Here is a 23,641-nt window from a genome sequence, read left to right as displayed (position 1 = left end):
CTGAGCTTAGGGTTCATTTACCTTACAAATATCAAGTTACAATGTAGCTGGAAGTATTTGAATTTAGTTCCTATCATTTATCAATGATTTTTACACCGAGAGAAATATTCTTATGCATGGGTGGAAAAAATGTTTTTTGGATGGCTTTCTGCTTTCCAAGTTAGGCCTGATGTCAGCTCTTTAAAATGTAGAAGTAAGCAATGCTTTTATTGTCACTGAGAGTGTCTGGAGAAACAATGTGAATGAACTTTATTCTTTTCACAGCTAGGATGCTGTTACAGAATAAATGGCAAAGCACTGGCAGCCTCCGGTTACCCAGATTATCATTTCATTATCCTTTTCTGGGCTGCAATTATTTATGTCTAACTAGTGCTCGACAATAACATTAAAAAATACTCCTTTCTGAACAAAAAGCAATAGCCAAATGCACTATATTTGACATCACATTTTAGTTTGCTATTAGAAAAACAAAAGTCCTTAACACCTTACATTTTAATATATTTTAGTGAAAGCATTCACAGTGATTAGGCGGAAGATTTATTTTTCCCAACTACTTTCAAAACTGTTTGAAGAATTTAAAATCCTTTCAGGAAGGTCTGTAATTTCTGAATAAACCGTGTTGTATTTCAGGGCCAAGCATAACTCAGTGGTTGAAAAAGAATTATAGCGGAGATAAATGTGAAACAAGCCTCTCCCACGATCAGTGGTCACAGCATGTGGTACTTTTTGCCTGTAGGTTGAAGAAAAAGTCCCAGTCGGTGGATATTACTGCTCCAGGGCTGAACCCTTTGGCCGGGGCAGGTAAGCAGATGCCACAAGCCAGCAAGCCCCCTGTGCCCAAGACACCCGTCATTGAAGAAGAACAGAACAACGCAGCCAACACCCCGAAGCATCCTTCCCGAAGGAGTGAACTGAAGAGGTTCTACACCATAGGTGAGTCCACACAGTACATGCATATATGACGTCTCTCTAGAGAGCACTGTGAATGCGTGAGTCCCTGCTTCATATCATGCACATGTCTTTTCTGATGCTTTATGTGGACATTTTCTGATATGGTCTGAACACGGAGATGGAAAAGTACTAAAAACCCTCAGCGAAATTAAATAAGAGGGCATGCTGGAGGACCTTCTATATCTGGCTTAAGGGGAGTAAATAATATATATGGTTTTCCAATTTTTAAGTTTAAGTACTACCATTTTCATTTTCGCCATCCTTCAGCCAGTGCCGTTCTTAGTTTTTGTTCTTTTTCTTTTTCCCTCAGATCTCTCTGACCCTGTTCTGTCAAGTTGTTGAGACAGTGGTTGATGTCAGCCTGTAACTGACAAAGCCACTAAGGGAATAGAAAGTGACTGCATTCTGAGAGAGAACAAGCGGCAGTGTGGGTCTTTTTTGGACTTGCTGCAATTTTGAGGGATGGAGTTGCATTGGAGCCCATTGTGGAAAGGGACTGGGGACGGGGTCTTGTGGTTGAAAAAGAATTATGGCGGAAATAAATGTGAAACAAGCCTATCCCACGAGTCGGTGGTCACAGCATGTGGTACTTTTTGTGACACCCTATTAGACTTTTTTTCCCCAGGTAGAATAATATCCTGTAAGTTTAAACTTTAATATCTAATTAGAGTGTTGTAGGTAATTAATATAAATAAGTTGAATTGTCAACTTTTGTGTACTGGTATTTGTCCATCATGCCTTTATCCTTGTTTTGTAAGTAACGAAAATGATTTTCAGTGTCTTGGGTCTATTTCAGACAAAAGTTGCTAAACATATCATGTATGGTAAAGGATGATACATAAAGATAAATCTACCTAGGAAGAGGATGGGTGCTTTGGCCTTATGTATTATTTCATATTGGAAAGATTTGGTCTTATCCAAAAGCCATGTCTTAATGAGTTTACCAACATTACATCAAAGAGGTCATGTTTTATTTGGTATCCACCACCCCAACAGCCCCAATATGGGATGTTTAATTTTTTTTTCAGATATTTTACTGTCCTTACCTAGAAATAATAATCAGGAGATCAGATTTCTAATCTTGATTCCCACACCAATTTTCTGTGTGATTTTGTCAAGCCATTTTCCTGTGTCTTTGGGTTAAATTATTTCCCTTCAACTTGAAGAGGTACCTCCATGTACCTATTAGTATTTTCCCTCTCCATTATTTTATATATCCACTCATTCTATAGCTATGATCAGGCTTTCTCTTTCCAGATTAAGATGTTTAATCTTATTTTTCAACAGGCAACGAGCGTGATGTCTTTAATGATGTCAATAGCCAAATAATGAGAGTTGACATAAGACAGTATAGACAGGTGAATATTTCCATTTTTAAAATCCACAGTAGCAGATTTCTACTAATCAATTAACTCAGAAAGCCCATAAAGTTTATATCACTGCTTCTCCATTTTTCACTGTCCTCTCCTCCCACCCTTCAACATGTCCACAACTTTCTATTACCTTTCTGACTTATTAGCTGCCTAAGAAGACTCAGTATTTTGCCTTCAGAAAATAGTTTATCATACAAACTCAATCTAAAGATAAGAAAATAAAAAGACTGACCAGGTTGGCTACACAAAATAGAGAGCTGTGCTAGGAAATACAAACCTCAATGATGAGCTTGGATTGCAGAAATAACTGAGTTATTTTAAATAGCTCTACCAATAGTTTTTTATTATTGGATTTTAAACAATTTAACAAATAATCAATGTCAATGTCATGTCTATTATGTTAAAATTGACATCTGAATTGTGGACTTGACTGTATTTATATAACCCTTCTACTAACTTGGATCTGGAAACATTTTTAAGGCTGAAATATTTGCAACCATGTAACCACCTGTAATGAGAGATCATTTCACAAAACAAACCTATTTCAATAATGCTTCAGAAAAGCTTTATTGGTAATGAACAATAACAACTAAAATGATCATTACTAGTAATTCTGTCTACCTGGCACAATTAGTTAAGCTCCTTTCTTCTATCTCAGTTCACTCTCAAAACAACTCTGAGAGGTAGGAGTTATACTCTTTATTGTTATAGATGAGAGGTAGAATCTTAAAGAAATTAAAGAAGGAGACATGAGTCAGAGATAGCAGACATTGCAAGTGAAATTAGCCTCTTGTGACATTTTAGAGTTAGCCTCAGAAGGCTACCTACAGAGGTAAGTCAGAGGGGTTTCTGTAAGCAATATAGTGGGTTAATATTTTTACTGCAATTCCCAGATAATTTTATTTAAGAAAACTATGCTCCTTTAATTGATATTTTTCAATGTCTCCTGGGAGCCCTCTTGTGGCCAATGAGAGTACTACATTTAAGTTTAGGAATGAGGTGCTGTACTATTTTTAAGTGAAATACTATATTTAAATTAAAGCTGTGATTCTGGGGGTTTAAAATTTTTGAAATAAAAAAATTGAGAACTAGAAAAATTTGGAATTATTTAAATGTCTCTTAGTGGCTGAGTGGCCTCAGTAGCTTCTCTAGAATTTTTTTTTTTTTTTAATCTCACAGCTTTTATTCTTTGTGAACGTATGTTTAAGATGTACTTCCTGTGAGCGAACTCTGGGAAAAAGAAATTATAGCCTCCTTGTATAGGCAATAGATTCTGTTTCTTAATTATTTTTCATAACAGAAAAAACCTAATATAGCAGCAAAAAAGGGGCACAACATAGTCATTACTTTTTAATAAGAGAATAACCTGTCTTACAAGAATTACAATAGAATTTTATTAATTTGCAGTAAGTAGGAATAAACATATTCTCTATTTATGTGAAATATATGAGTCTTCAGGACTCATATATGAGTCTAAAGGACTTATCTGGCAAAGGAAAGAACTTTTTCTACCCTGCTCCTGTAACTGACTGTATAATTTTGCAAGTTATTTACCTTACTTGTTGACCTTACTTTTCTCCTCTATACAGGGAAAGAGTTAGAGGAAAACAGTGTCTTTCTGAGGTTTTTAGCCCTCTTACTTTCTTATTATCACGGCTGACCATGTGAAGTACTGTGTAAGTTTCCAATTGCTATGAGACAAGTTACCACACATTTAGCTGTTTAAAACAACCCTCACTTATCAGCTGAAAGTTTTGTAAACCAGCATTCTGCAGTGCCTGGCTAGGTCCTCTGCCCAGGGTATTAGGAGGCTACATCAAGGGGTCAGCTGGGCTGGGGTCCCCTCTTGAGGATAACGAGGGAAAGATGTGCTTCCAGCCTCTTGCTTCTTGTTGGCAGCATGCAGTTCTGTGCTGTTGTGGAGTTGAGATCTCCATTTCCTTTCTGATTGTCAGCTGGGGCCACTCTCAGTCTTTAGAGGCCACTCTTCCCTTGTCACGTGGCCTCCTCCCTCTTCAAGCCAGTGGCTTGAGTCAGATCTTGCTCATTTGAACCTCTGACTTTCTCTCCTGGGGCTGGCCAAGGAAGCTCTCTGCCTTTAAGAGGTTTTTGTGATGAGGTCAGGGCCACCCAGATGGTCTCCTTGTCTTCAAATCAACATAACATAATCATGGAAGTGATGGCCATTCATGTGCCTGAGGATTAGACAGCTGTGTCCATCTTGGGACTGTCTCAGAATTCTGCTCTAACACATTTTGCACTGCTTGCCTGCTCTACACACTCACCTACCAGCGCGGCTCAAACAAAATTGCCTTGAAATGTTTCTCTTACCATCTATTCTGATTATTTTTATTCCATCCTATTTCATTTTTTAAATGCATTCTCAACTCACTACATTGCATTAACGAGTTGTAACTTACGGTCTGAAAAATCACTGGGCTAGATATTTGAAGTCCTTTAGATACTTAAAATTTTATTATTTTTTAAAATGTGTTAATTAAAACTAGAATAATACAACATCAAGTCAATAGACCAACTCTACAGGGTAGATGTCAATAAATAACTCTTTCAAAACTATAGTCTTGACTTTAAAAAAAACTGAATAGTAGACTCAGATATTTATAATACTCTGTTATTTGCCACCTTTAAGTCAGAGAACTGCACATGGGGACTTCTCAGAGAATTGTAGATGAGGCACTGAGTTCGTGAAGAAGACTATACACAGGATCGGAAACGTCTCACGGCTCCTCGAGAGGCCCGTCCCAGTCCACGTAATATCGGTTCCTTGCTTCGAGAACCTAGAGCTGGAGTTCATATGTCTCTGTACAGCTTCTGTGACTCTTAATAACAGGTGCTGCTCTGTTTCCACTCTGAGGACTTTCCCCCCACAATTAGGAAAGTGGGACAATGCTAGAATGCATGTCCCACAGTGAGTCTCAGTGAAACATGAAATGCTGATGAGTCCCTGATCAGAGCCTGCAGTGCAAATGCCTCACAGGAGACAGAGCCTGCTCAGAATAGAGAGAAAAGTAAACCAGAGAACCTTGTGTCCAAGGGGGTCACCCTGTGGGTGGGGGAAGGGGATGCTGGGTGAAAATGGACCCACCGGTGAGTGCAATACTAGACAGATGCCCTAAATCTATGGCAGAGACGAGTGTGGACAGCCATGGTCGTGGCAGGCCCACTCGAAGTGCCGTGGAATGCGGAAAGATGGAGAAATTGCAGAAATTGCATCCGAATGTAAAGAGGCTCAGAGGCTCTTTACTGGCTCTGTGGATTCAGTCCTCTCTCACCACCCTCTGTCCTCCTTGCTTATAAGCTCCTTTGGCCTCCCTCAGGCCTGTCTGTCCCCCTGAACTTGTATTGGCTCCTCTGTCTCCAGGTCTCAATTCCTGTGAGCAGGGACTGATGTTGTTAATTTCATTAATCCTGGCACTTAGTATGGTGTGAGGCGCATAGTAAATGCTAAATAAATGTTGGGGTGAGGAAGTGGGGAGGGAAGGGGTGCTGGTGGAGGTTGTGATGGTGAATGCGCCCTTTTCAGTAGATGGCAAGAGGAGAATCGGTGAAGAGTTCAGTGTAAGAAAGAGCTTGGTGGCCTCAGGGCTTTAGAGAGAGGACTGAACACATGCTGTGAATGACACCTGCTGTGAATAAGAGAATAATAGTGCAATCTTTACATGTGTAAAACAATTAGTTAGGAAAGTCCCCTTTTATTCCTTATGCTATTTCAATGCTCTCTGCCAAGTTCTTGGAAGAGGCAGAAAAGGTGGAACTCAGCCTTGCTAGGTTTCTGGCTCAGCAGAGCTTTCAAACAGGTCCCTTAAGCGGGCTCCTTGGCTGGCAGGTGTCAGTAACACATCGGGACTGCCCTTCCGTTGAGATCTCCCCCTCTCTGGTCCTCGCCTTGTCATGTGGACTGACAGCCTGCTTACCCCTTTTAATTTCCTGTTTGCCCTCAGGCATCAGTCTCTACCTTTCTATATTTTTAAATATATTTATATTAATCTCCTTCTAACACCTTCTCTTTATGAAGCACCATATAGGATAAGTCACTCAATGTTCTTTACACAGAAATTTCCAGTTATATTCGGATGAATGCATTCTGGGTTTATTTGGAGGATATGTAAAACTCACCCTTTTCCACGTACAAAAATGTGTTCATCCATGTAAGCTTTGTGTGAGCTTTTCCTTCTGCCTTGAACAGTGCTAGGATTCAGACTTCCCTCATACCTGGCCGCACCTTCCCCAATCTGATCCACCCGAAGAGATGTCAAAGCATTTTAACATATACTTTGTCTTTCACCAGTGGGCTTATTTCACTAAGCAGAATACTCTCCAGGTCCACCCACGCTGTCTGCGAGGAATAGGAATTTCTTCTTTCTTTCTGCTGCGTAGTATTCCATTGTGTAAATGTACCACAGTTTTTTTGAAATCTCCTGACTTTTTAATAACAAAATTAACTTGGAAAATGTCCCCAAATTATTCTTTTCAAATTTCACTGGTTTATGAAATTGTAAAACCTGAAATCCAAGTGTCCTGCCTTCAGGATGGATTGCCTTTGGCATCCCAAGCTTAATGAAGCAAGTTAGATACAAATGTGTCTTACAAACCCCAGGCAGCTTACATATTGAAAAGAGAGCCTACAGAATTAGTGGTCCCCTGGGAATTTTTCTGCGTCCATTTGCAAAATTAAAACAGTAGTAACTACTCTGAAACCTCTAAAAAGAGTAAAGCAAAATGCACATTTAACTGTGTTTAAATTGCGGGATAGCAGGCATTTAAAAAAAATACCACATAACTTGTGTGCCTCTCATTTTGAAGGCAGACTTTTTAATTATAAGAAAAAAGACAAATTCTAAAGTAAAAATAATGTTAACAGAAGAGGGAAAAGAAGGAAAAACCTGATCTTGCTGGAGGCTACACGTTCCACAGCAGGAAACTAGGTCACCCCTGAGCCAGAACCTAAAATTTTTCATGCGAAAGCCGGAGGTGTATGTGGTTTAATCAGCAGAACCATCCAGGCGCCCAGTCCGCTGCCTATAAGCCAGACCCGAAAATGGAAAACTGCTCTCGGGGTTCAAATTAAATTATGTTCTTGAGGAAAATGACTGTGTATGGCTGTTTGTTCTGACAGTTTGATGATTCCTTATATTTTCTGGGTCACAAGAAAGTGTATGGGGAGTTATTCCATTGCTGGGTTCCTGGTTATACATGAAATCTGGAATTGCCTCAGTGGGTGTGAGTTTTCACAGATTTTACGGCAGCTGCACGTGTGCAAGAACTGTTTCTTGTCTTTTTTATGCCCGTTGTGCAAACATGTGTCATTATTGTTGAGACAGTGAGTTCAAAAATACTGAGAATTCAAGCTTCATGGTTTGTTCATTTGTGCAACAAGCAGCCCTGGCTCAGAATATGAGTCTTTAGGAGGGAATATTTATTGGGTTTTTATTATGTATATTTTTTATTCTATTTAAAACCTACTTTAAAACATGAGGTCTAGGAAAACCCACGGGCAGAAATCTCTTTTCAACTCTAGAATAAATATGAAACCTCTTTTTTTTTTTCTAGAGAAATTATATGTATTTTTACTAAACATCTGTGCACAGTTTTAAACTTTAGTAAGCAGCAGTAGGTATACTCAGAAGGAGGAAAAACATTAATTTGACATCCATAAAGATGGTAGCACACTAGATAAGTTTGCCAACTCCGATTTTAGAGGAGGTAGAACCATATTTTGTACATTTGCCTTATTTTTGTCTTTTTGCCCTAATTCTGGGATTGTTCTCTGTGAAAAGTAATGAACCCAGAATCAAGAAACACAGCTTCATCATAGCTGTGATGAGTGGATTAAAAATGTCAATAACCCCAAGGTTTTCCTGAGCACCTCATGTTTGTGTGGCCTCTGAGTTGTACCGTAAGAGCCTTATAGCGTATTAAAAATAAATTATACCTGTTAATGACTTCTAAATAGCCTAATTAAACCTAGGCTGGTTAAAATCGTGGAATGATTAAAATGGACATTGTTTCACGGTTGAGAAATAATCATGATCCTGTTTGAAATGTGCTAAATCCCTGTTAAAATAAATCCTTTCGCTCTGTCAGTGAGCAAGACTTCCCTTTCCACACTTCCGCACTTGTAGGAATGTTCCTTTTCCCTGAGCCATGGCTTGGGGAAGAAAAGATGATAGTTTTAACTTCAATTGTTTTCAGTTACAGTAGACATTCAGTATTATATTTGTTTCGAGTGTACAGCCTGGTGGTTAGACGTTTATGTAACTTGCGAAGTGATCCCCGCAACAAGTCTAGCTCCCACGTGACAGCATACGGAGAGGCTACAGTGTTATCGACGGTTCCCTGTGCTGTGCTTCACCTCCCCGTGGCATTTTGTAGCTGCAATTGGTGCTTCTTAGTCCCTTTGCCTTAGCAAAGATTATTTTTGAAAGACCTACTTTATTTTAAGCACTTAACGATAAAAGTAATGGCAGTTTGAATCGTGAGATACGTCCAAATTTCCCCATTATTTCCAGTTTTAAAAGAGGATGAATTTGAAGAGCTTCTGGGGTCTTGCACACACTCAGAAATAAAACGTTATCTCCTGGTTTTTTTTTCATTTGGCTTTTCTTCCCAATTCACACTGAAGGTCTTTCTTCACACATTAAAAAAACAAAAACAAAAAAAAACCTTGGGGAAGTATGCTTCTTAATGAATGTGGTCCACGTTCACATGACCAAAAGATTACTGAGAAGAATGTAAAGATGGTTACAAGCCAGGCACAATTGGGGGGAATGCTTCTATTGCTGGTTCTGCCAGAGGTTTTGAAACTACTTTGACTACCGTTAGTTACTTTGAGGAACCCAATTATAAATGTTTCAGTGACCATTTGCAATAGATTCACTCCAAATCACATGCTCATCTACATGCAAGCAAGCTTTTAGTGAGCTATTTAAAACTTTACTAATTCAAACCTGGAGGGCAGCTAAACAAACTATGAGATAAAAAATACTTTGTGGTAATATTATCCAGAAATAAAAAGCTATGTGGATTTGTAATGGAAACATGATTTCACAATAGGGAAAATATCATGTTCGGTAAATTAGCTTAACAAACAGCTTTTTAGTAGGTAAAAATACCTACTAAGAAAAATTAATGAGAGAGATCCAAGATGGTGGCAGAGTAGGTGGAAGCTACACTCACCTCTTCCCTGGACCAAACTGGAATTGCAACTAAATTATAGAGAAAATTATTCTGAATAACCCACTGAAGACTCTAGCCAAGGCTTTGCAGAAGAAGCCACATGGAAGACTGGTAGGAAGGGCAGAGCCACCAAAAGGGCTGGCTCCATTCTCATGGGCACTGGCTGAAGGTCCAGAGGAATATGTCAACTGCAGGAGTGTTCCCCTCCTGAAAAGCATGGCATCTCAGTCCCAAGCTAGGCTCCCAGCCCAGAGCATCAGAAGCAGAAAGAGGCACCCACTGCCTTATGATCCAGTGATCCCACTTCTGGGAATATATCATAAGAAACCCATAACATTAATTGAAAAGAATATATGGACCCTTATGTAAAATGAAGTGTTATTTACCATAGTCAATATTTGGAAGCAGCCCAAGTGCCTATTAAAAGATGATTAGATTAGAAAGCTGTGGTACATTCACACAATGGAATACTACCAGTTGTAAAAAGGAAGGAACTCTTATGTGTGCTGCAGTATGAATGGACCTGGAGAACATTAGGCTAAGTGAAATAAGCCAGGCAAAGAAAGACAAGTACCATATGATTTCACTCATACGTGGACTCTAATGAACAGAGTGAACAACTAAACATGAATAGAGACAAACTCATAGATACAGACAACGGTATGGTGCTTACCAGAGGGAATAGAGAGTAGGGGGCTGGGTGGAAAAGGTGAAACCATTAAGCAATAATAATAATAATGATGATGATGATTATATATATATATATATATACACATATATATACATATATATACATATATATATATATATACATATATATATATATAATAAAACACCTCATAGACACAGACTGAGGGGAAAGAGGGTTGGGGTGAGGTTGAAGAGGGTAAAGGGGGAATAAATGGTGAAAGAAGGAAACTTGATTTTGGGTGGTGAACACAAATCAGTATAAAAATGATGTATTATGGAGTTGTGCACTTGAAACTTATATAATTTTATTAACCAATATCACCCCAATAAATTCAATAATATTTTAAAAATTATAACTAAAAAACCCAAATAAATAAATAAAATGACTTCATATTTGTTTGAGACTTATAGGATAAGTGTTGAGTTTCTAATTTGAACATTTCAGAATAGTGTTACCATTTACAAAGATGAAAAATACTCCAGGGAGAGCTTTTGAAATGGAATATTGTGTTTAATTGTGGGTCGGTTGAACCTGAGATACCTATGGAAATAGGTAGTTGGGTCTTCAGTTCTGGTGCTTAGGAGGTTGGTTTAGAAGGAAGATATCAGTCCAAATTGTCCTGTAAGTATGCAGGAGTTTCTTAAGAAGAGGGAGTAAAGTGAGAAGAAATGAAAAGGAACAGAATGACACCAATAGCCTGCAAAGGTAACTGAGAAAGGATGATAAGGGACGGCAATCTTGGTTGTTTCTTCAAGCCCTATAATCCAATAAATTTCTCCCATCTTAGCCTTTACTAGTTATTTAGAAAAGAAATGAAACTATGTCATTGCTATGACCAAAAATACAACAGAAGATTATCTTCCTGGGACTTTGACATTTTAGGATTAGAGAATAAAGGTGTTCATAAAGCCATGTTGGAGGTGGGCAGGGAAATATTTTTAGTTCAATATGGTTAATATGCAAAAGTACATTAGTTTCAGGTGTACAATATAGTTATTTAACTCTTATATACCTATCAAAGTGATCTACATAAGTGTGGTAAGCATCGGACAACATTCAAAGTTATATTATTGACTGTATTCCCTATTCTGTATGTTACATCCCCATGACTTATCAATTTTATAACTGTAAATTTGTTCCCCTTCACCTTTTTTACCCTTTCCCCCACCTCCTTCCCTCTGGCTTCCATCAGTTTGTTTATATATCTATGAGTTTGTTTCTGTTTTATTTGTTCATTGGGTTTTGTTTTGTTTTTTTTTTTAGATTCCACAAAGAAGTGAAATTATGTGGTATTTGTCCTTCTCTGTCAGAATTATTTCATTTGGCATAATACCCTCTAGCTTCATCCAAGATTTCATTTTTCAGGGCTGAATAATATTCTATTATATGCATATATATCTTCTTTATTCATTTCTCTATCGATGGACACTGAATACTTCCATATCTTGGCTATTGTAAATAATGCTGCAGTGAACATAGGGGTGCATATTATCTTTTTTAATTAGTGTTTTCACTTTCTTTGGATAGATACACAGATGTGAAATTGCTGGGTCATGTGGTGGTTCTGTTTTTAATTTTCTAATCAACCTTTACACTGTTTTCCATAGTGACTATAACAATTTACAATATCACCAACAGTATACAAGGGTTCCCTTTTCTTTTCGTCTTCACCAACATCTGTTATTTGTTATCTTTTTGACAGTAGCCAACCTGAGAGTTGTGAGGTGATATCTCATTGTGGTTTTGATTTGCATTTCCCAGATGACTAGTGATGCTGAACATCTTTTCATGTGTCTGTGAGCCATCTGCATGTCTTCTTTGAAAAGCATTCTACCCAGGTATATATGTAATCATGTCATCTGCAAATAGTGGTGGTTTTACTTTCTTTTTTCCTATTTGGACTCCTTTTTATTTCTTCTTGTCTGATTGCTATGCCTGACTTCCAATAACTCTGCTGAGAATGGGCATTCTTGTCTTGTTCCTGATTTTAGAGGAAAAGCTTTCAGCTTTTCATCATTTAGTATGTTTTTAGTTATGAGTTTGTCATATATGGTTTTTATTATATTCAGATATGTTTCCACTGTATCCATTTTGTTGAGTAATTTTATCATAAGTGAATATTGAATTTTACCAAATGCTTTTTTTGCATCTGTTGAGATGATCGTACAATTATTACCCTTTGGTTTTGTTGATGTGACTTATATCACATCATTGATTTGCCAATATTGAAGTATTCTTGGCACCCCTACAATAAATTCCATTTGATCATGATGTGTGCTTTTTTAAATGTATTGTTGAATTCTGTTTTCAAATATTTTGTTGAGGATTTATGTATGTTTTTTAGGGATATTGGTCTGTAATTTTTCATAGTCTTTGTCAGGTTTTGGTATCACAATAATACTGGCTTCATAGAATCAATTTGTAAGCCTGTCTTCCTCTTTAATTTTTTTGGAATAGTGTGAGAATATAGGCTTTATTCTTCTTTAAATGTTTAGTAGCATTTACCTCCAAAGCCATCTGGTCCTGGACTATTGTTTGTTGGGAATATTCTTTATTAAAAGAAAGAGAAGGACCAGACACTTCTCTTTGGTTTCCTTTGTCAGCCATCACCTATGATTTAAGTGTACCAGAGTATAACCTGTCGAGAGGAATGAGATGGACTGGGCCTGATACGTAAGTATCATATCAGAATACTTTTGACATTAAAGGCAAATGGTTTTTATCTGATCTAGAGGGAAGTCAATGACTCTCAAAACATCTTTTTCAGTATTCATGGGTCTCTTCTCTTTGTGTAAATCACACTTATGATTCATTCTGTTTAAACAGCCTCCCTAATGCAGAGTCACACCACATCACATGGTCCGAGTGCTTTTCCCTCCATTATTTTAGGACGTGTGGAAAACTTAAGGATGATCAGCTGACAGCAAATGACTCCAGGTCTGGAGGCAGTTTCATGCTACTCAACATGAATAGGCAGAAGGTTTTACTTTTCTTCAACAGGGCTCAGCAGGCAAATGTTTAATGCCTTAAAACTCTTCTAAAGAATTGCTTTCTGAGGTCCAGGGCCAAGATGGAGGCTTAGACGGACACGCTAAGTCTCCCTCTACAACTAGAGAGGAATACAACTACTTCAAAACAAAGGATAACTAGAAATTCCAGAAAATAAAACTACACGGAAGCCCAACATATGAAGTTATAAACCAGCGGTGCCATTCGGGCAGGTAAGAGTTAAAGAGGGCAAAGCTGTTTGCGGAGCGGCGGGCGGCGAAAAATCCCGGTGGCAGTCAAGCCCATGGCAGTGCGCGACCCCAGCGCTGGGGAGAGCGGCCACCGCATCGCCTTGAACAGTGAGGCCCAGGGGGGCGGGAGGACGGATCCCGGTCTCCTAGCTGAATAACTGTGTGAATCCATCTTGGACCCCCGCCCCCAAAGAAAGAAAGCACCACAGGGCTGCGAAATAGGTCGCAGACAGGCGCCGGTCGCTGACTTGTGACGCCAAACGGCGCCGGTCGCTGGGTCATTACAAGTACACAGGCACTGCCCCCGACAGCCGGCCCAAGAAAACAAAACGCATCTGTCAAAATGAGGCAGACAACTATAGAAATCCCGGTGACACAGCTCACCAGGCAGCAGATAGAGAACCTGACAGATGAACAGATAAGAAACCTGTCAGAGGCTCAGTTCTGGGCCATTGTTATCAGGTGGCTTACAGAATTCACAAAAGAGCAGGAAAAAGATAAGAAAGAAGCGAAAAACTTTCATAACAAAAGGAATAAAACCGCATACGAGACAGATGGTGAGGAAAAAAAATCCAGAGTTCATTTCAACAAACTGGAATATGGAGAAGGAACAAGCAGTCAACCAATGCAGCGAGAGGAAATGGGAAGCAACAATGAGAGGATCAGAAACCTCTGGGACAGCTATAAAAGGCCCAACATAAGAATCATTGGTTTGCCAGAGAATGAGGAAGATGAACTAGAACTTGAAAAATTGAGTGAAAATATAATAAAGGAGAACTTCCCAGACTTGGGGAAGGGAATAGACTTGCAGGTCCAGGAAGCAAGGAGAGTTCCCAAGAGACTGGACCCAGGGAGAACCACTCCAAGACACATTATAATCAAAATGTCAAAAATTAAAGATAAAGAGAGAATCTTAAAAGCAGCAAGAGAGAAGAAAAGAATTATGTACAAAGGGGTCCCAATTAGACTATCAGCAGACTTCTCAAGGGAAACCCTACAGGCAAGAAGGGACTGGCAAGAAATATTCAAAGTAATGAAAATCCAAAACCTACAACCACGAATACTCTATCCAGCGAAATTGTCATTCAGAATAGAAGGACAGAGAAAGTGTTTCCAGGACAAAATAAAACTGAAAGAGTTCATTAGATCCAAACCACTGTTATATGAGATGTTAAAGGGACTGGTTTAAAAAACAGAAGCTAAGGAGATGAAACAAAGGCAAACTAAACAGGCAACGAGAGTGGAAAAGGAACTGTGGGTACGGGAAGCATATTGGGGGGAGGTCAACAGGGAGGGGGAATGGGGAAAGGGAGGGAGATGATATAGGAATTGGGGATCAAGGTAGGAGGGAATGGAATAGACGGAGAGAGGTTGGGAGGAACTGTATGCACAACTAATGGACATAATCTAAAAGGGGGGGACAACTGGAGGGAGGGGGGCCACCGGGTGGAGGGGAGCAGAGGGAAGGGAAATTGGCACAAATGTAATATTTTAATCAATAAAACACATTAAATCTGAAAAAAAAAAAAAAAGAATTGCTTTCTGATTTTTAATGTGCATTAGAGAACCTTATAGAAAGTATAAATGCTCACTCAGTAGGTCTGGGCTAGGGCTCACTCACAGTTTTGCATTTGTAACAAGATTTCAGACAGTGTTCGTGAATAGCAAGGCTAGTTTAAAGAGCTTAAAGGCTTTCTTTATTTGGCAACATTTATAACATATCTTTAAGTATATACCCAAGTTATCATCCTGGACCAAGGATTGATCATTAATACTTGTGTGCTTTTTTGGAAAATGCTTAACTCCCAATCCCTGATACCTACGGTACAAGAAACTTTCAGAATAAGAATATGGATATTATATCTCACACACGTACCAATTGTTTTCATGCTATAATACATACAAATTACCATATGGTTTAATAGATAAAATTGTTTTCTTAAGATTGAAATCAGACATGTTAGCAGCTTCTGAGTTAAGGGTGTGAAGTGTGATAGCACAGTAGTTCAGTGCAGAGCAGTACAGACGAAAGAGACATGTTAGAATTTAGCAATTTACTGGCTGTTTTACCACTGCTATTCACACCTTGTGTTGGCAAAGTTTGTTGGCCAGTTTTTTCGACTTTTCAATGGGAATAAAAGCACTTCAGCACTTTTTTCATAGAGGTTTTGTGAGTTTTAAATAAAACAAAAAAGAGCAAAAGCTTAAATAAAACTTAGTACTTTATCTGGCTAGTAAATACTTAACAAACATTTGCTATTTTATTAAAGAAGGGGAGTGAAAATGGAGAGAAACGTAGAGGGAAATCATAGCTAATCAGTAATAAGTAGTCTTAGTTTGGGGAAAATACATTATTGATAAGTTTTTAATATCTACATTTACTTATTTTGTCCTGAAAGCAAAAGTGGGGTTTCTGGATCATACGTATTATCATCTATAGCAATAACCACACTGGCTCCCCTTTCCTCAGTTCCCTCGTGGCAGCGTGATGGAGGTAGACATCAGCTCTGCCCACAGACGTTTGTATTGCAGGAAACCTGACATTACAAAAGTGGACATCTAGACAGGAGCTGGACAGCACCCCTGATGTCCTCTGTCCCTTATCTAAATGAGTCTTCTCTGGGGGAGTCCCTGAGTTTTATAGTCCTTTGCAAAATAAAATAGCTCCGGGGTTTAGCCTCCTTCAAAATGTAAACACATAGGTGCAGGGAGATAAGTCTCTATATCTCTCCAGAGCTCTGTACTTATTCAGTCATCCTTTAACCCAGGTACCAGTTTTCTTTGTTACCGCTGAGGGCCTTATGATGTCACTCCACATCTCTTCCGCCTGTGACTTCTGAACTTCCAGCAAACTTTTTTACACATCATGAAATTCTGGCTGTGATTGGATATCCTGTAGGAACTAATGGAAGGATGAAGTTGCTTGTCCTGGCTGAATTGGAGTGAAATAAGGAGAATGTATTGTACATAGGACACATGGCTAGAGACCCTCAGCTGATAACAGAGTCAGACACGTCATCGTTATGTAATAGTAGAAAGACGGGACTTGAAAATCAGGTGATTTTGAAACAATACCCACATTTCCTCCTAACCATTTCCTCTGGACCTGGGTCACCTACCTTTCTGGCTGTCTAACTCTCACATCTGATAAATTAGAGAATTTGGTATCTTCATGATCATGAAGATCCTTTAAGCCTCTAATTCATAGATTTTAATATTTTTAACTGAGACACACTTTATTAGTGTTCTAGCCACATAAAATTATTCTGAGCATTGATTTTTGCCACAACAGCTCTCTAAATACAGCTCAAAATAACGTTTGTTTTTAAAAATATGTGTAATTCATGGTGGACAAAGTCAATTGAGTGAAATCCACAATTAAGTTCCAGATGAAGAAGGTGCTGCGTCTGGCAGTGGCAGTTGGTCATGTGAAGATGACAGATGATGAGCTCATGCACAACATCCACTTAACTGTCAGTTTCCTGGTGTCACTGATCAAAAACAACTGGCAGAACGTCTGGGCTGTGAACATCAAGAGCACCATGGGCAAGCCCCAGCACCTGCACTAAGGCGCAGCTTAATAAACCATACTGCAACCTAAAAAACAAAAAAGAAAATTATGTTCAATTACTTATACCATCTCCTTTCTGCCACTTGTAGTATTCCTTCATTAAATTTTGTTGTTCCAAAACCAGACTAGACTCTTTTTCCCAAATGTACAAGTTTGAAGTGGTACCTCCTTATTTCCTGTTCATAATCCCAACCATTCATCATGATTTGTCCCTTTTGTTTATAGTCTCCTAAACATTTTTATTTAATGCGATTGTATTTCTGCATTAAAATGAACAACTTTTGTAAGAATTAAATCCCTTTATGGAATCTTTTTTCAGTAATTATGTCCTTTGTTTTGGTTTTATCACCCCAGAGAGTTCTAACGAACTGAATAATTGTGAATAGCATTTAAAAAATAGATGTTTTGAGTGTAGTAAAGCAAAGTTAAAGTTAACAGGCAAACTGCATGTGGAACTGGGTTCTTCAGATTGGGGAAATGGAAGGAGAAAGGAACTAACTGTTATGAGCACCTGTATGTGCCAGGAGCTGTGTATTATCATTTCATTTAATCATCATAAAAACCTTGTAGTGGCAGGTGTTTATAGTCCTCATATTACACTGAGGTTCAGGGATATCCATGGCTTGCACAAGGTCACCCAGATTGTAAGGTGCAGAGCAAGGATTTAAATCCACATTTGACTCCAAACCCTATCTTCTTTGCATTAAATTTCACTTTCTCAAATGTGTGTGTCCTACTCTTCTGTGGCAACTTAGTATGTGCTCTATATAAACTGTAAAGTGCTATACAGCTGTGACTTATTGTTGCTATAATTAATAAAACTAGATGAGTCATTTGAGGCTCCTAAGGAACAATAATGAATAATTGGTGTGCATAATTATGCACTAGTCTTGCTTGTATAATTTTACTTCTCACGTGTATTGGAAATAGCATTTTATAATTAATGCATTGCTCCTACTGAGGCACTTAACATGCCCTTTTTATATTTCTCAGTGAAACCTGAATATTGGCAGTGTTTGCAAACATGCACAATTTGGCTTGGGGATTGTCCTAGGGTTGGGGGGAAAGGCAGGAGGGGATCATTTAGCAAAAACTAAATAGGACTACTGTAATTTGCATGTTCCATGCTCTAGTAAATTATGAACTGATAAAACTAAAATAATTTTTTGACAGGAACAGAACTACATTCACTAAAGATATTGCCAGAAGTTTTATATTAATTTAAAAGGTCATGCTGTGGAATTAGGCATGAGTACTTTAAGGATGACACATCAAACAAACCATTTCTTTTGAAATGAACTACTTAAGGATTAGGAAAATGTCACAGAGAAAATATCTTGATTTCAGCAGAACCATCTGAAAAATTTTATGTGATGGTCAATCAGAAAGAGAGATGAATAAGCATGAGATGATTTTGTGAGTATTTCTGTATTTGAGAATGACTAATAATGAGGGGTCAGCTTGGTGAACAAAGGCCTGAATTTAGGAATGTGTCATTCGGATTTCACCAGTGCCTTTGACCTAGACAGAAGATATACATTGACACAATGCTGAGTGACATCAAAATATGACAAAATACGTTCACCTTCAATGATTGACTAAAATTGAAAAATTAAATTGATATGATTAACTCCAACTTTATGATAACTGAAACTAAAAATTTAACATTTAATAAGTATTAATTTTTTCTCTTTGAAAAAGTCAACTGTACATATATAGATTTCAGAAAATCTGCTGTAACAGCAATTTGAGTACAAATAGATCCATGGACTTTAGTGTTAGAGGTGACCTATCAACAACGGGGCATAGCAAGCCAAAAGGGAAATAGAATCTTCAATGACCGGGATCTCGAGGATACACCGTAGCTGTTGTCCACCCCAAAGAAGAGCACTCGGCCATCAGCTGTGGGGCTCACAAGTGCAGCTCAAAAACCAATAGGTAGAAGTTCCAAGATTTTTTTTTTTTTTTAGCTGAATGTAAGGAAGACTGTATGAAAACAGTAAGTGAAAGAAGACAGGATTCTAAGACAGTCTTGCCCTACAGGTTATCTGCTTTGTTCTTTTAAAGCAATACATTCATATCTTATTTTTGCACAAAACCATGAGAATGGCTGTACCATTGCATTTTTAAGAAGATGCAGTGCCATAATGAACTTCTCCTTGCATCGTGATAGACTTTGAAATGATTTCCTTTTTATTCCAATACTTCTGCATTTACTGCCTTCACTTAGGAGTGTCTATGAGTACGAGGCAGTGTAGAATAGATTAAAAGCCTTGGCCGTAGAGCCAAATATAGCCTGATTTAAAAGTCTGGGTGCTACCACTTACTATGTGATATTGGGAAGGTTGCTTAATTTCTCTGAGCCTCAGTTTCTACATCTGTAAAAAGAAGATGTTATCTACATCACCACGCTGTTCCAAGGAGTACATGTAGGTAATATAGTTTTAATTAGGTTATCCTTTAAAGTATGATAAAGGTTGAACAAGTACCCATTAATAATATTTTACGAGATTTTGATAATTCATGTTTTTAAAACCACACTATGCAAGACACATAGTAAGTGGTAGATAAATAAAAGTGAATCACATGTTACTGTGAAACAAGCGGGAGTAATGGTACAAGTGGGATGTGACACAAATCACTTCTTTCTACTCGTGTTCCTACCAACAAACATAAATCATGCTCTGTGCTTTCCTTAGTTTTTCTCTGGAAATACAAATTTATTTCACTGTTACTCTTTACATCAGCCACAAACAAGGGAGGTCGATGCTGAGCAGGTGAAGAAAACGTGCGCCACTCCTCGTTGCCAATGCACGCACACTGCATAACCGGGGTATCATAAAGCAATATTTACCCAAAATATTTTCTCTTTTGGTTTGATCCCAAAGCCCTCCTGTAAAACACACATGCAAATTATAAAACAAAGACCAGGACTTTTCCCCAGAGAATCACTGATCCACCTATGAGGAAGAAAGGAAATACTTTTGATTCTTGCTGACCAGCACTTTGGCAAAACTGAGGTTAGCAGATGGGTAGTTGATACCTTAGAAGCACAGAGGAGTTCCCTGAGGTGTGATGAGCTGTGGAAGCAATTGATTTCAGTGAGAGTTGGGGAAGCAAGGTGAGAATTAACCCTGAGTTGTTTAAATAGAGGGCAAACCAACAGAGGTCCCAGGGAGTGAACGGAGATCTGAGAGATAGTAGCGAAGAAAAGCATAATATGAAGTGGGAATAAGATGTTATCTAGACACAATGTTAATTGCTTCTTTTTGTCCTTGGCTTTTACATGCATCATTCTGGTTTATCTTGATATATCCTATGAGTCATGTATTTTTATCTCCATTTAACAAATGGACAAATTAAGGCTCAGACAGGTTAAGTACGTTGCCTGAGAAACTGGGAGACCAAGGCTTTGAGTCAGTCTTCTGTACAAGAGGAGAGGCTTATTCACTCTAGAGCACTGCCTTCAATAGATAGAAGTTATTCTTTTATAAACAGAGCAGAATTATTGCACCATCCTAATAGGTATGTAGGTGATCTTCCCAAGCCTTTTAGAGATGACTTTCTTAGCTTTAGAGAGACCCTTTAGCAGCTAAGATTATGCTTGGAGGTTACTGTGAATAATATCCAACCTGAAATCCTAAAATAAAATAATTTCATGAGAAAAAAAAAAAGCAAATGGAAAGTGGCCTAAAACAAGTGTTTATTAAACTGGTGATGTACCTATGAGGAAAATACTATATTCTCTCCCCATTGCCTGAGACAGGTTTTTCTAATCTTCATAAAACAACTCTAAAATATTTTAGAGGCAAAGCCTCCTAAACATTAAATTCTTATTAAGAACTTATAAAGCTCATAAGGAAAACATATTTTCTTGTCAATCTATATTTCTGCTAAATTATGTTGATAAAATGGTATATGTTCATACATTAATGTATTATACAGTTATAAACCTATTTTAGTAGATTTCCAGTGTAGGTTAGGCTTAACATTTTTTCTAATTTACATTCCTGTCAATAAAACTTTGATAGAATTAGTGCATATAAATATATTTAGTTTAAAAAGTGTTTAAAATATATTATACTGTTAGCAATACAAACCTGCAAGTAATATCACTGCAAAGAAACTGAGTTTCACATTGGCTTGAGGTTTAGGGTCAGGAGAAAAAAAAATTTAATGAAACCATGTGTAACTTAGTTCTCTTATCTCAGAAGAGTCTTACTTTTTTTTTTTTTTTTTTTAATAACAAATTGCCACCCATCTCTGGTTTGTTCTCCTTTCTCATAAATGGGCATAGTTTATGTTGACCATCCCCCAAGGGTTCAGGATATGCTGAATTTGTTTTTTTTTTTCCCCTTTTTTATTGAATTTATTAGGGCGACATTGGTTCACAAAACCACACAAGTTTCAGGTGTACAACTCAACAAAACATCTGCTCACTGCATCGTGTGCCCATCTTTCTGTCCCTATTGGCCCACTTCCACCTCCGTGCAACCCCCTTCCCTCTGGCTGTCACCACACTGTTGTCTGCATCTGTGTGATATATATATATACACACACACACACACACACACACATATATATATACACATATATATAATATATACATGTATAGAACACCTTTTCTTTTTTTGCTTAATCCCTTTACCTTCTTTTATCCAGCGCCAAAACCCCTCCCCTCTGACAGCCATTAGTCTGTTCCATGTATCCTTTTTTTCCTTGATTCTAGATAATCTGACCATTTTTTATGTTTTAACATTTAATTTTCAATTACAGTTTACATTCAGTATTGTTTTGTAGCTAAATTCCTTTTTGCTTATAATTGAGTTCAGTTGTGGTTGATAAGTCTGTTAGCTTAAGACTTGTGAGTCCTCAGACCCTTGTCTATGGGGTCACATTTCTATGACTTTTTTAGTAAATGGGCTATACCCACAGAAACGTGCAGCTTCATTCTGCACCTGTTGCCACTTGTCAATGACATCCTCTATGGCTGGTTCTGAATATAGGCATCGGATCTACAAAGTATAAATGAGGCAAGGACAGGGAGGCTACAGACTGAACATGATCGTCTTCATTCACAGAATTTCGTAAGAGGCTTATTGATCAAGTGTTCTCCTTTGAAATTAATTCAGTTTAATTTGTTTAAGCTATGTGTGGTCATTCATTTGTTTTTGTACCCATTTTTAAAAACATTTCCATTTCAGATGCAATGCTGTTACCTTTGTTTTTCTTTTAGGCTGTATGTTGATGGATTATCCCATTTTTGAGTGCCTACCTGTGGGAATGAGAGGTTAGTTAATGGTTCCATAAGAGAAGATATTGAACATTATGTACACACCAGACAAAAGAGAACAGAAGCTGTAGAATTGTGCAATTCTCAGTCACAAGTGATTTCTTTAAAAATTTATGAAAAGTAGTGTTTGAGCAAGGAAGGACTTTATACAAGGAAGTATATGCTTGCAAAGCTATGGAAAAGGCTGAGATTAAAGGCTAGAGCAAACTATTACTGGCTTTCAAAAAACCCCAAAATGCAAATATGTCAGGAGCTGGTGCCAGTGCTCACAGCTTCCTGCAGCACTGAAATGATTTAAAGAGACACTCGGGAAGCCTCCAAAAACCTCACATGGCCATCCACCCCTTAGCCTACCTTTGCCACTCAAGGAGGAAAGTCAAGTCTTCTTATCTTATTTCCAAATCTTTATGAGTACCTCTCGTTGATGAAATCTAAATGGAACTTTTTCTAACAGGAGACTATAGATAAATCTAGTTTCCAGGCTTCTAGGCCTTTGGGTCACTGTACTAAAAGGTCACGGACAGGCCTGTATTGATATCAATACGATAAAGAGTGTACTGGTAAATTCCTCATGTAAGTCTTAAGTGGAATTGTGTATTTTCCCCAGAGCACTGGCTGGAGTAATGTTGGATGAGCTAGCATTCTATATGTCTACACACCCATTCTTATTCTGCCTCTTAATTGCAGAGAGGACGAGCTTTTTCTTTCATTTACAAGATGGTGTTCTTGTCCAAGCATGTAATCCAAAGGGAGACATGTGCAACATACAAGTATTAAGGAGGTTACCTAGCAACCAAAAATATGTGAAACTTTCAGCTTTCCTTTGCCTTTTATGAACATTTTTAGTTGTAAATCTGATCACATTGAGAGGTGAAGCAAGCAGAAACACATTCCAGTATTTTTTTTGTATATATATACATTTTTTAAATTTTTTTAAAATATGTTTTATTGATTATGCTATTACAGTTGTCCCAATTTCTTTTCCCTCTGCTCCCCTCCACCCAGTGACCCACCTCCCTCCAGTTGTCCCCCCCTTTAGTCCATGTCCATTGGTTGTGCATATAGTTCTTCTCAACATCTTCCTGTCTACTCCACTCCCTCCTACTATGCTTCTTAATTCCTGTATCATCTCCCTCCCTTTTCCCCTACCCCTCCCTGCCTACCTCCCCCCAAAAAGTTCCCCATACCTATAATTCTTTTCCCACTCTCGTTGTCTACTTAGTTTGCCTTTGTTTCGATTCCCTAGCTTCTGTTGTTGGTTGTTGTGATACAGATTTCATTTTAATGTTCATAATTTTGATCCTCTTTCTCCTAAAAAAGTGCCTT

General features: G+C 38.1%; 1 protein-coding gene across 3 annotated transcripts in view; it reads left to right on the top strand.

Annotated features, from left to right (window-relative positions):
* Window positions 1–23,641, top strand: part of OXR1 (oxidation resistance 1) — a 363,374-nt gene that overhangs the window by 183,649 nt on the left and 156,084 nt on the right. For all 3 annotated transcript variants that reach the window (XM_090283450.1, XM_090283452.1, XM_090283448.1), the window contains exon 3: window positions 737–933. In XM_090283450.1, coding sequence (XP_090139576.1) covers window positions 737–933 — 197 coding nt within the window. The remainder of the gene's footprint in view (window positions 1–736; window positions 934–23,641) is intronic.

The sequence above is a fragment of the Furipterus horrens genome, unplaced genomic scaffold (genome assembly GCF_987537825.1).
Source record: "Furipterus horrens unplaced genomic scaffold, mFurHor1.1.pri manual_scaffold_7, whole genome shotgun sequence".
NCBI classification, from domain to species: Eukaryota; Metazoa; Chordata; class Mammalia; order Chiroptera; family Furipteridae; genus Furipterus; species Furipterus horrens.
Note: the sequence above shows the minus strand (reverse complement) of the source record. Positions and strands in the feature narration are given on the sequence as shown.